We start from the raw sequence: 12,653 nt of genomic DNA, 5'->3' as shown, positions 1-12,653 counted from the left end.
AGCTCAATTGGTAGAGTGACTGCTGCAGTAAAGCGGTGGTCCCGGGTTCGAACCCCGGGCCAGGACGAATTTTTCTTTAACTACGAAGTTTCTGAGAAAGCTGTGTAGCTTTCCTTTGTAGCCGTATGGCTGTGCTTGGGTGGACGTCAATGAGTAATTACTCCCTTATTACAAATATACTCCACCTTGGGGGATTCCCCTAAACATTTGGTCAACACTTCTCCCACTTCGAGTTATTGATCAATTCGCCCTCGCCCTACCACAAGCTTGCCGTCCCGGTTAGGTCAATTGGTAGAGCGACTGCTCCGGTGAAGCGGTGGTCCCGGGTTCGAACCCCGTGCCAGGACGAATTTTTCTTTAACTACGAAGTTTCTGAGAAAGCTGTATAGCTTTCCTTTGTAGCCGTATGGCTGCGCTTGGGTGGACGCCAATGAGTAATTACTCCTTTATTACAAATCTACTCCACCTTGGGGGATTCCCCTAAACATTTGGTCAACACTGCTCCCACTTCGAGTTATTGATCAATTCGCTCTCGCCCTACCATAAGCTTGCCGTCCCGGTTAGCTCAATTGGTAGAGTGACTGCTGCAGTAAAGCGGTGGTCCCGGGTTCGAACCCCGGGCCCGGACGAATTTTTCTTTAACTACGAAGTTTCTGAGAAAGCTGTATAGCTTTCCTTTGTAGCCGTATGGCTGTGCTTGGGTGGACGTCAATGAGTAATTACTCCCTTATTACAAATATACTCCACCTTGGGGGATTCCCCTAAACATTTGGTCAACACTTCTCCCACTTCGAGTTATTGATCAATTCGCTCTCGCCCTACCACAAGCTTGTCGTCCCGGTTAGGTCAATTGGTAGAGCGACTGCTCCGGTGAAGCGGTGGTCCGGGGTTCGAACCCCGTGCCAGGACGAATTTTTCTTTAACTACGAAGTTTCTGAGAAAGGTGTATAGCTTTCCTTTGTAGCCGTATGGCTGCGCTTGGGTGGACGCCAATGAGTAATTACTCCCTTATTACAAATCTACTCCACCTTGGGGGATTCCCCTAAACATTTGGTCAACACTGCTCCCACTTCGAGTTATTGATCAATTCGCTCTCGCCCTACCATAAGCTTGCCGTCCCGGTTAGCTCAATTGGTAGAGTGACTGCTGCAGTAAAGCGGTGGTCCCGGGTTCGAACCCCGGGCCAGGACGAATTTTTCTTTAACTACGAAGTTTCTGAGAAGGCTGTATAGCTTTCCTTTGTAGCCGTATGGCTGTGCTTGGGTGGACGTCAATGAGTAATTACTCCCTTATTACAAATATACTCCACCTTGGGGGATTCCCCTAAACATTTGGTCAACACTTCTCCCACTTCGAGTTATTGATCAATTCGTCCTCGCCCTACCACAAGCTTGCCGTCCCGGTTAGGTCAATTGGTAGAGCGACTGCTCCGGTGAAGCGGTGGTCCCGGGTTCGAACCCCGTGCCAGGACGAATTTTTCTTTAACTACGAAGTTTCTGAGAAAGCTGTATAGCTTTCCTTTGTAGCCGTATGGCTGCGCTTGGGTGGACGTCAATGAGTAATTACTCCCTTATTACAAATCTACTCCACCTTGGGGGATTCCCCTAAACATTTGGTCATCAATATTGGATGCTTAGCAACTGCACCGCAAAGGGAGGGCGAGAAAGCGGGGATCTAGGGTAGACAAACATTAGCCCGCTGATTTGAGTTAAACATTTTGTTCCTATAAAAGGTAATATATAGGCGGATTGGAGGGGTGGTTTAGGATTTATGGGTTATGTTTTATCCGGGCTTTAATGTCACAAAGCGACTCAAGCAATGAGGGACGCCGTAGCGATTGCTCCGGAAATTTCGACCACACGGGGTTCTTTAACGTGCACTGACATCGCACAGAACACTGGCCTCTAGAATTTTGTCTGCATCGAAATTCGACTGCCGCGGCAAGGATTGAACCCGCGTTTTTGGGGTCACCAGCCAAGCGCCATAACCACTGAGGCACCACGGCGGCTTGGATTGGAGGGATGGACGCAAACAAGTTTTCACATAGACTCTGCGTTGTAATCGCATCTGAGTCTACGTAGACTCGGCGGATTTATTTTTTTCTGTGTAGCCAATGTATTCAGTGTGTTTCTCTAAATCAGGGTATGCACAGTGTTCGTCTAAATTTATTCAAACAGAAGCAGCTCGAACTAGAGCCACACGCCTGGGACGCAGATATCAATAGACATAAATCGGCCAAAAGCCAACACAACTGGCAAGCAGCAGCAGCGTAGGGCGCTCTCTCTGTGCTGTTTTCGGTATATAAAAAAAAAAGAAATGATTTCACAGTAGCGTTTTATTCGCTGGGAAGGACGCAGCCCACGATGGGCGATGTTAAAACCTCGCTCATAGCACGCACTGCCGCATGCTTTCCAGAGATAAAATGCAACCTGCGGAGGTTTGCAGGGCCAGCAAGAAAACTGCGCCCTTACACTAGATCAGTGGCGCATTGGCGAGCTGAACCTACCTACCTGCCTGCCTCAAGGAGGAGACTTGGCCAAGATGGCACTTCCTACTTAAGGAGGAAAAAGAGCGCAGGAACAAGGGACGAGAAAGAACACCGGTAGCACAACGCCTTGTGCCGTCGTACTCTTTTGCTTGCCTGGCAGCCTGCCTCCCTGGCAGTTCGGCAGTCAGCCTGGCAGCCAGCCAGGCAGCCAGCCGGAATTCCGTCTGGCAACCAGCCAGCTAGTCTGTGTATGTCTGTCTGTCTGTCTGTGTCTGTCAAGCCTTGCCTCCATGTTTGGAGGCTTTGCGCCTCTGTGCCAGGGAGCAAGTGCGCGCGTCCGCAGATGGCATTTTATCGCCGAGCACGCTACGAGCGAGGTTACAACAAGGGCCATGGTAGGCTTCAACTTTCCACGAGTAAAATCCTTCTGTTGCCGTGAGGTCTGCTTGCCGCAAGCCGAGTACAGCTGGCGCATAGCGTTGCTGATGCTTTCGACGGACGTTCGCTTTAGTACGAGTCATGGTGACTGATATTTCCGTAGCAGGCTCGCATTTCTGTTTCAGCGGGTTTAGTAAACGGCTGGGAGGGGGAAGGCTCGGTTTGGAAAGCGTAATTTTCTTTTGTCCATTTTTGGTAACCCTCAGCAACACCACCACTGTTTGGCAAGAATGCTTACGGTGAAGTGTGTTTAAAGGGATTGATTTACATCGATAGAAAGCTGTGAGGTGAGGCTTGCCGTTTCTGCAATGTTGGCGTTGGCGAAACACCGTTTCACGCTGATTGCTCAGCATGCAGTGGCGTCACGCATGACGTCCATCAACACATCTCGCACATGGGTTCAAACAGAGTTAAGTCACAAATGAGACCGTAGTGACGCCAAACGGACTTTATTACAAGAGATGAATATGACCATAATTGAATGAGGAGTATTCTGTTCACCAAGGCAAATGCTTTGGTTTGGTTTATGGGGTTTAACGTCCCAAAGCGACTAAGGCTATGAGAGACGCCGTAGCGGAGGGCTCCGGAAATTTCGACCCCCTGGGGTTCTTTAACGTGCACTGACATCGCACAGTACACGGGTCTCTAGAATTTCTCCTCCAAAGAAATTCAATCACCGCGGCCGGGATCGAATCCGCGTCTTTCGGGTCAGCAGCCGAGCACCATAACCACTGAGCCACCGCGGCGGGTTGGCAAATGCTTTCGCTGAATCTCACCTTATAGAGTGGTAAGCGCGCTGGTTGTTCTTTGTACTTCCAAGCGCCCTCATCTCAAAGATGCTGCTGAAATTGCACAGTCAGAGAGTCTCATGGCGATGTCAGTGGCAGCTATTACGGTATTGGTTAGGGTCACTGATCTTTAAAGGTCGTTGTTGGCAGGTTAGTAGACCCTGTGTTTTGCCAGCTGGGTAAGATCTGGTTAGCAGGTGGTGTTAAACGCTGCCTCTGTTAGTATGATTGCGGAGTGGAAGCGTACATAATGCAAAAATCTGTCACAGCACGAACGAAACGGGGACAACAAGAGAGAACAAACGCGACAGGACGTACAGCGTACAGGCGGTTATTAGTGCGAAAGCACAATTCATGCGTTCAAATCCCAAGCAAGGTGTTGCGATTTTTGTGGGTTTGCTATGTTTGTCGGTTTGTATCAAGTGAATCAAATAAATAAGCAAACATAAATATCTGCGGCGAAGATTCGAAGCCGCGGTGGCGCAGACGGATCAGCTTCGCCGGCCACTGCGCGAAGCACTAAGCTATCGCCGGAGCCGAACACGCCTCGTATTAAACTGCAACACACTCTCGCACTGTGCATTGCACATTGTCTTCTTTAACTATTGCTACTATCAAACTAATAGTGGCGCTTTGAGCTACGTATCGGTAGTGACAGACAGGTGTGCGCTGCATGCGTTGGCGTGGACTAAGCTGTGGCAGAAACATGGCACTAGAGCAATACGCGTTGAGATTGGCAACACTGCTGCAGAAACGCGAAACAGGAGTGTAGGCCGCCGGGGTACATGGGCATTGACGACTAAAGAGCTGAAGACGTCACTACTGGCTCCACGGTCAAGGGACTGCTCAATCGCGCTTTCAGATACGTTGCGGTGGTGTCCACGAGCAAAAAACTGAGCTTTCCCACAGTATTTTGTACTTTGCATGCTAAACCGGCCGCCATTATATTCATAAACTTCTCGAAAGGGGTTGTACTATTAAAACTTTTGCACAGCAGTTTATTTCTCACATACAAACTTTTTTTGTCACGTTCATTCTCATTTGCTGAGCAATACTTCCGTGTCTATGCAAAATTTATCTGCCTTTGTTTCTTCACTGCGAAAAGATTCCTTTATCAACATAACAATTATTTTGACTTCAAAGGAGGCTTCAGGCACTACTCTATTATTGTGGGTAACGCTTGATAAAAATGCGCCAGTATGCCGTGTACTTGGTAGCCTGTTTTTTTAGACTCTCTTTTAAAGGACACTGAGGAGAAATTGAAGTTGACTTGCATCGACAGAATACCAGCTCCTGATTACAAAAACGCCATTCATACTGACAACAAAGCTCCTGTAACATAGAAAAGAGCAAGAACCAAAATACAGGTATCGCCGCCACAGGCCAAACTCGCAAGTACAAGCTTCATGGCGTCATAGGACAAAACAGTGTTGCTAGAACCAATAGTTCTAGCAACACTAGGGCAGGAGAAGCTACGAATCACTGAGGCGCAGCAAATGCATGCGCAAATCTCCTTGACGTCGCCAGATGGCGCCACGTACCCGATAGCTACGAAGACGAAGAGACGCCGGGATAATGAAACATAGGGCATTATGGGGGTACAACAAATATGAAGTACTAAGAGGTATTTGGAAAGGAATAATGGTGCCGGGACTTACTTTCGGCAATGCGGTTCTGTGCTTAAGGGCAGAAGTTCAGTCGAGATTAGACGTAAATCAGAGAGCTGTTGGAAGATTAGCACTAGGTGCCCACGGCAAAACCACAAACGAGGCAGTACAAGGGGATATGGGCTGGGCATCGTTTGAGGCACGGGAAGCTAAGAGTAAAATACTATATGAAGAACGCCTGAGGAAATTGGACGATAACAGATGGGCAGCTAAGGTATTTAAATATTTATACAGAAAGAACGTTGACTCACAGTGGCCGAAAAGAACTAGAAAACTAACCAGTAAGTATGCCGGTCATGAGGACGGAGAAAGAAAGAGCATTAAACGACAGGTTAAAAACGCGGAAGTTAAAAATTGGATGAATTCAATGGAAAAGAAACATAGTGTAGAACTATATCGATTCTGGAAAAGGCAGATCAGGAAAGAATTTTTCTATGATAACTCAAGAGGCAGTGCCCTACTTTTTGAAGCTAGATCAGGGTGTCTTAGAACGCGCAGCTACAAAAAGAAATTTAACGAAGAAGATGACACATGTGCAGTGTGTGGTAGATCTGTGGAAACAATTGAACACCTCATAATCAAATGTGATGGTATCCATCCGGATGTCGATGCAGGCACAGTCACTCTTTCTGAGGCCCTAGGGTTTAAAGATAACAATGGTCATGTAAATAAATCTGCAGTGGAAGTCAGCAAAAAGCGATTGGAGGATTGGTGGTTGAAAAGCAGAGATGTGGCATAAGGTTAGAATAGTAGGAAACCGTAGGCAAAGTTGATGGAGAATCTTAATGAGAATTGCCAACACAGTAAACAAAAAAAATAATAAATAAAGAAAAGCTGAGTATGGTGGCAATTGCCACCACCCCGTTTCAAAGGGGGCGCTCCTATCCATCCATCCATCCATCCATCCATCCATCCTACGCGCGCTCCTGCAGCGCCGGGACCAATCAGCGCTTGCTCTCAGCGGTATGGGGGCTCCCGGTATTCCGCTAACGGTAACAAGGTACACGGTATGCTAAAGGCGTCTATTTGCGAGAACTTCGTTGACGACTTCGAGAACGGGATCCATTGTAACGCTGGCAAAACGCCGGTGCAAATGTAAACGAAGCGACGGCCGCAATAGCCGATAGATGCCTTCAACGTGCGGCCGGCGGTAGCTTTCTTTTCGGCTGCTGCTGGGCCGCACTGCTGGCCGCCAGAAATCACGGAGTCTGTGTTACGTCATGTGAATGTCATGTTTCACGTCACTTAGTTCTGTGTCGTCATAGCAGAATCCCAAGTTTGAATCAGAGCGGCGGGAAAAACTATTTCAACTTCGAATCCAAATTTCTTATAAATAAATGCATCTTTCGCTGCCGGCCAAGTGGCAACAAAGCCATGAAATGCCGAACTATCGGATTTTGCTATAAAAATATATTAATAGAGCTCTCCTCAGTGTCCCTTTAAAGCACACTTTTCAAGCTTGACCTCTCATTAAGCAGCGCCATGACTAAAGGTTCCTGAAACAGCTTTCACCTCGTCAGTTCAGTGAATGCACCCGTCTGGAATAAGCAAAATGCATCCACTAATACTCCGTCATTGTCTTCAGCTTTGTCCGATGGACAGGCATTGCATCAAGAAGGCAGTTTGGGCCAGTAATTCGTGTTAACCCCAGTTAATAAATCTGCTCCAGACGCAAGATTCGACTGAAATCTGATTTTATATGAAAACGAATGGCACGGGCTAAAAGTCAGGTATATTTTTTGCGGCATCAGTACTCTGGCCTGTGAGTACTGTGAATCAGTACTGTGGCCGTAATGGCACTGGGTGTCTGACATTGTACCTAAGGAAGGCTGGGAGGCATCTCGCAACTTGTGACTTTCTAACGTATTAAAATAATGTTTGTATGTGCCATAAGTTGGGCGAAGACACTAAAAAACCTGCCATGGTGTAGTGCGTGCGTGTGTGCGTGTGTGTGTGTGTGTGTGTGCGTGTGTGTGCGCGCGCACACACACACACACACACACACACACACACACACACACACACACACACACACACACACACACACACACACACACACACACACACGCACACACTAGTTATCCTCTCATAACTTGAAAAGCATTCTAGTACAACTGTAATAAACATTCTGTCATGTACAAACTGTGCTTCATCCATGTCATTCAAACACTCACACACACAATATTCTAGGTATGCCACTTTATTCACATAGCAATATTATCAGTAACCGAGCATAACCACGAATTCGTATTTCGAATAACGCCAATCGCCATAATTTTTTTTGCAATATTTTTAGTCTTTGGGCTCGAGCGTGGCGGCCACTTTTCACTTCATCATTGTGCATAAATCGTAGTATATGCTCCGCTGCACAAAGCGTGATTTTTTACAACTACCAGGCTACAGATTTTGGACATAATCGCTTTGTTTAGAAGTACGATAATTTTTTTTAATAATAACTTCTCATTATGTGAAGAGCAAATCTTCCACTCTGGTAGGTTTTGGGTATGGTAATTCAGAGCACTATGCATGGCGTTCTAATTTTTTTTGTTACCTTTTAGCAACACGATGTTCTCGCTGCTCTAAATGCTGCTGGCCCGTCTATACGACTTTAAACACGAATACACTGATAAGAGATGACCTCCAACGAACTCCCTTAGGGAATGCGCTAAACAGCAGCTTTCTCTAGTTTTACTCCTTCCTCTTTACATTGTACGGGCAGTTTTTCTTACCACTCCCCTTGATATCTAATAAACTCGGTAGTATAGAAACAGTGTTGACTGCGTTGCTTAAATAAATTCCTTGCACCTAGTGGCCAAAAAACTCTCTAGTTCATCGTGCGTCACTTGCATCACCTAAAATTTGATCACAGTTTATATTTTGCTCCCAACTACAAAGTTATGCGAGCACATAACTTTTGCGCCTTGCGCATATTTTACAGCAGTGCCTATTCCAGGCGCTCTTATCGTTCGAGGTACATGTTGCACGAATATTGATGACGTAAAAGGCCAATAAAACGGATATGTGCAATTATCGCCACCTATCAACACTCCTGTGGTTTTGAAAGCTTTCGATAACCATAAAAGGGATTCCTTCAATTTGTGCCGAAACATCAATTCTTAGTCGACTGTCAGTCCGGTTTCAGGTAAGGTATCAGTCAGGAATGTTCAACAGTCTAACAAGGAAACAGCAGGTAACAATTGGTAGCTAGGTGCAGGAAATGGTAAGGACTTATGGTTACATAGAGCAGTTTGTCACCGCTGATCCGGATCACGAGGGGGAAATAACCGGAAGAATAAAAATGGGGTGGAGCGCATAGGGCAAATTTTCTCAGATCATGAATGGCAGTTTGCCAGTATCCCTCAAGAGAAATAGTAGACAAGAGTTCTATCTTACCGGTACTCATCTATGGGACAGAAACATGGAGGCTAACAAAGAGGGTTCAGCTTGAGTTAAGGACTACGCAGCGAGCTATGGAAAAAAAATGACAGGTCTAACGCTAAAGACCAGAAGTGCGTAGAGTGGGTGTGGAAGGAAGCCGGTTTAACACGCTGCTTGGGCGTTTTTTTGCTGATGTGTGACCGTATACAGAAGTCCTGGTATATAGAAAGAATGTTCAGACGAAAGGGCTTCAACCAAAAAAACTCCATGGCATAAAGTGTGCTGTTGACAGGCACATGTATTTCTACTGCGACTAGCTATGGTATCAATGAATGTATGCTCTGGATGGAGTGTTCCTCACTACTCGGACGCACCAACACTGTGGGTTTTGTCTGGGGATTTGTGGGTGTTAGCCCTGGCATCCTGCCCTATCGCATATCATGGTCTCTCGTTCTGCGCAGAAAACAATAAGCACGTGAAAACCTAGCAGCTCCAGTGGCACAGCTGTGCGTGTGTTGACTTTCGCAAAGGGTTCACAACACCAGCTTCATAGCAGAAATACACGGCACTGTTGGGTAAAAAAAAAGCACATGCAAAGTTTTTTGTCTCTTTCAAAATCAGCCGGAGTTTTCTAGCAGCACTCTCTCTGCGTCCAAAAAACACTCCCCAAACAAGTGCAACACAATCATGCGATTTTTTTTGTCCTTTTCAAATTCACCGCAGCTTTCTAGTAGCACTCCATCTGTGTTTAAAAAAGAAGCCTCAAACAAGTTCAAAACAACCCACCGTTGCCGTTGCTATGGAAGGTTTCAATCGCATCGAGTACAAGACCTAAGTGTGAAAGCCACTAAGCTCTATACGGGAGCCCGCCGTACATGACTCCAAAGGTGCAACCATCACATGACCTTCAAGCCCGCCGGAATGTCACAGCCAGCACCACCTCAACTTTTTGGTGCGTAACCCTGTTGACTCACGCTCTAAACGGAAAGGTGTAAAGAAAGAGTAAGTTGTCCTCTAAGTTCTTCCTTTTATAAAATGATGTGCTTTAGAGCACAGTTTACTTCTTTTTACTCCCATATATGCGTATTTGTGTTTACAGTGATACCAGTCACTCGTTTTTCTCACAATTGTGGCGCCGTTGAAGAAGCACACACCCAGGGCGACACCCCAAGTATGTCGAAGACAGCGAAAACAGCTGTGTCAGAACATGAAGCTGAACGAGAAGCCAGTCCTAAGAGCGATGATGGAATTCGATTGAAGAGAGAACTGAGTTGGGTTGGTGGCACGGCTCTACTCGTTGGAAGCGTGATCGGTACGTGCATCTTCAACTGCACTCAGCGGCGATTTAAAATGCACACAAGGTGAAAATGGTAATTTTTCTTAGCCGTAGTAGACATATTCCAGGATGAGTCGGATCTGCATAAAGCAAGAACGCTGCCATTTAAGGAAGCAAAGCTCTACAATTCCTGTATAGTTGCTACGGGAGAAGAATTTCGAATTTCTTTGGCATTCATCGCTCCTGACTCTAATGTGCTAAGCGCTATAAATTTTTCAGAATTATTAATGCACAATAAGAAGGCAATGACTACATACAACATGATACTGAATTGCGCTCGTTTATGAATCACTAAAAAGCCCGATGTGGAGGTCTGTTGCAACTGGAACGATGCAAGAGGCTTGATGATCGCGCTATTGTTATCCTGGTGTGCGCGCTAACTTTTAACTGTTCCACCTCGCAGGCTCCGGCATATTCGTGACGCCTAGTTCAATATTCCGCAGCTCCGGCTCCGTCGGTATGGCGCTTTTGATCTGGATCTCGAGTGGAATATTATCACTGTGCGGTAAGATGCAGCAGTTATTTCAGTGCTTCTTCAACCTTGCGACTCATATTTACAGAAGTAATGTCTGTTTTATGAAACGAAACAGTTTGTATAGTAAAATATTGAACATAGGTTTTTTCTGGTGCCCAGTGATCAGTTATTTCCCTCTCGTCGGCCGATAAATGCCAAGAGCCTCTAGGATATGAAGGCGATGTTTCAGGCTCTCATCGTGAAGGCAAAATGAGCAGTGGGAACGATACGAACCGCCATGCCGTGGCACATAATTAGGAGGGAGTAATTGGTCATTATCATTTATTCCAACACATCTAAGCGGCTTCAAAGGAAAAGCTATACATCGTCTGCCCCGCACAGGCGGTGGTCCCGGTTTCGACCCTGGAACCGGGTCAAATTTTCCAACTGTGATGTTTCTAGGAAATTTCTAATTTTTTCTTTGTAGCGGTATCCGCAATTAGGTGGCTCTAATTACTAATTGCTTCGTTATTACATATCTGTTATACCTTGTGGGAAGGCCCTGAAACTTGACTCATATAGAAGGAATTTTTTTTTTGCTGTTGAACACTTCGTCGGAGGAAAGCGATAAGGAATGCTGTATTGCTCCTAGGCGTTTTCAACTGGAAGGTGTAAACCGTCCGGTTGTTTTTTACTGTCTTAAAAATTTCGTATATTGGGTTTTACTAACATAGCAGGAACTCTTATGTGTTAGGCGGCTCTCAAAGCGGCCTGTTGGTGCATACTCCAGCTGGTAAGCGGGATGAGTGCCAATCGGAGGGTCTGAACCCTGTAGCAATATTTAGCCATACCCTTTATGCATAGCTCTAGTAGATGACGCTGCGTGAGCCACACAACTGCCGCCACAAATCTACAAATGATCCAGTAATAAATTGCCCCCCCCCCCCCCCCTCCCTCCTGTATAAACAAATGCTGAAAATCCTTTCGGTCACTCCAATCTTACTCTTCAGTTTCACGTGTTAGCTCTGTTGGTATTTTTATGCGGTGTTGAATAACTACTTTATTTCTCGAAAAAATTCACTTCACTTTCACTTGCTAGCGCAAAAAATTCGGTGTGGGTCTGTAAAATATATTTACAGACGCCGCGACAATACTGATAGTGCGGAAAGTGGCCGTGGTGCTGTAGGGAACAGCTGGCATCTGTCTTGAGCAAAAAAGTTTGAGCGTACATTATCATGTTCGCTTCTCTAAGGGGCTCCTTTAGCTTAAAGTTAACAGTGGTTCTTTTTTCGATCACGCTGAAAGCGCCGAAGTATTATCAGGAAACCTCTGCTCCAGTTCTTGCCATACGAGCTACGGATATAGGACTGTGGGACGACGTAGTCAGGACGGTGTTATGAATGTACCGAAATGTCGCGCTTTTCATGTTCTATTCGCGTTGCTGCTGTCTGGGTGCCGGAAAGTTTCCCGATTATTGTTATATCATCGGTATGAAGTAGTACAGAATCGGCATTTATTTCAGCTTTATGCATATGTAGTTCGCATAGTGCGTATAGGCTACACATTTCTCATACGGTTATGTATTAGCCATGCGGACAGCATACGCTTTAAGGAATCGTCACATGAACCGCGTCCTTAAGACACTTCTCTTTCCCAAGCACGAAGGTGGAGAGGTTGGAAGATTTTCTCACGTTATATTTTTTCGCGTTATACAATAGCAGTTATTTCAGTTCGCTTCATCTCATGCTCACGCCAGTAACTTAAAAATCCTGAGGTTCTGTGCCGACAGCAGCGTGGTTTAAAAAAGTACTGCATGAAGAAAGTCAAATCATGCAGCCCGAAAGATGTCGTCGTCATGACGTATCACAAACCCCTGATATTCTCGGCATCTATTAAAAATTCCTCCCCATTAGTGAAAGCAAATGCAATACTCCATAGGCTGTTCTTTTTCAGGCGGCCTATGCTACGCAGAGCTGGCGGCCGTACTACCAGCCTGCGGCGGTGACTACGCCTACATCACGGCCGCTGGCAAATCCCTGGGCAGGGTGGGGGACATGATGGCTTTCATGTGCGCCTGGAGCTTCACTACTCTCTCAGAGCCGTT

The 12,653-nt window shown here is 46.1% G+C and overlaps 1 protein-coding gene across 1 annotated transcript; it reads left to right on the top strand.

The window, feature by feature from the left end:
• The first annotated feature begins 9,641 nt into the window (after nt 1-9,641).
• LOC149329089 (large neutral amino acids transporter small subunit 2-like) lies at nt 9,642-11,735 on the top strand. The gene is made up of 4 exons (XM_089559169.1): nt 9,642-9,711; nt 9,904-10,071; nt 10,499-10,600; nt 11,689-11,735. Exons 1-4 carry the CDS (start codon nt 9,660-9,662, stop codon nt 11,733-11,735), a joined length of 369 nt encoding a protein of 122 aa, XP_089415295.1. The 5' UTR covers nt 9,642-9,659.
• The last annotated feature ends 918 nt before the right edge of the window (nt 11,736-12,653 follow it).

The sequence above is a fragment of the Amblyomma mixtum genome, chromosome 9 (assembly GCF_055824585.1).
Source record: "Amblyomma mixtum isolate Tamu chromosome 9, ASM5582458v1, whole genome shotgun sequence".
In the NCBI taxonomy this organism is placed as follows: domain Eukaryota; kingdom Metazoa; phylum Arthropoda; class Arachnida; order Ixodida; family Ixodidae; genus Amblyomma; species Amblyomma mixtum.
The sequence above is the reverse complement of the archived record's forward strand: the minus strand, read 5'-3'. Positions and strand labels throughout refer to the sequence as shown.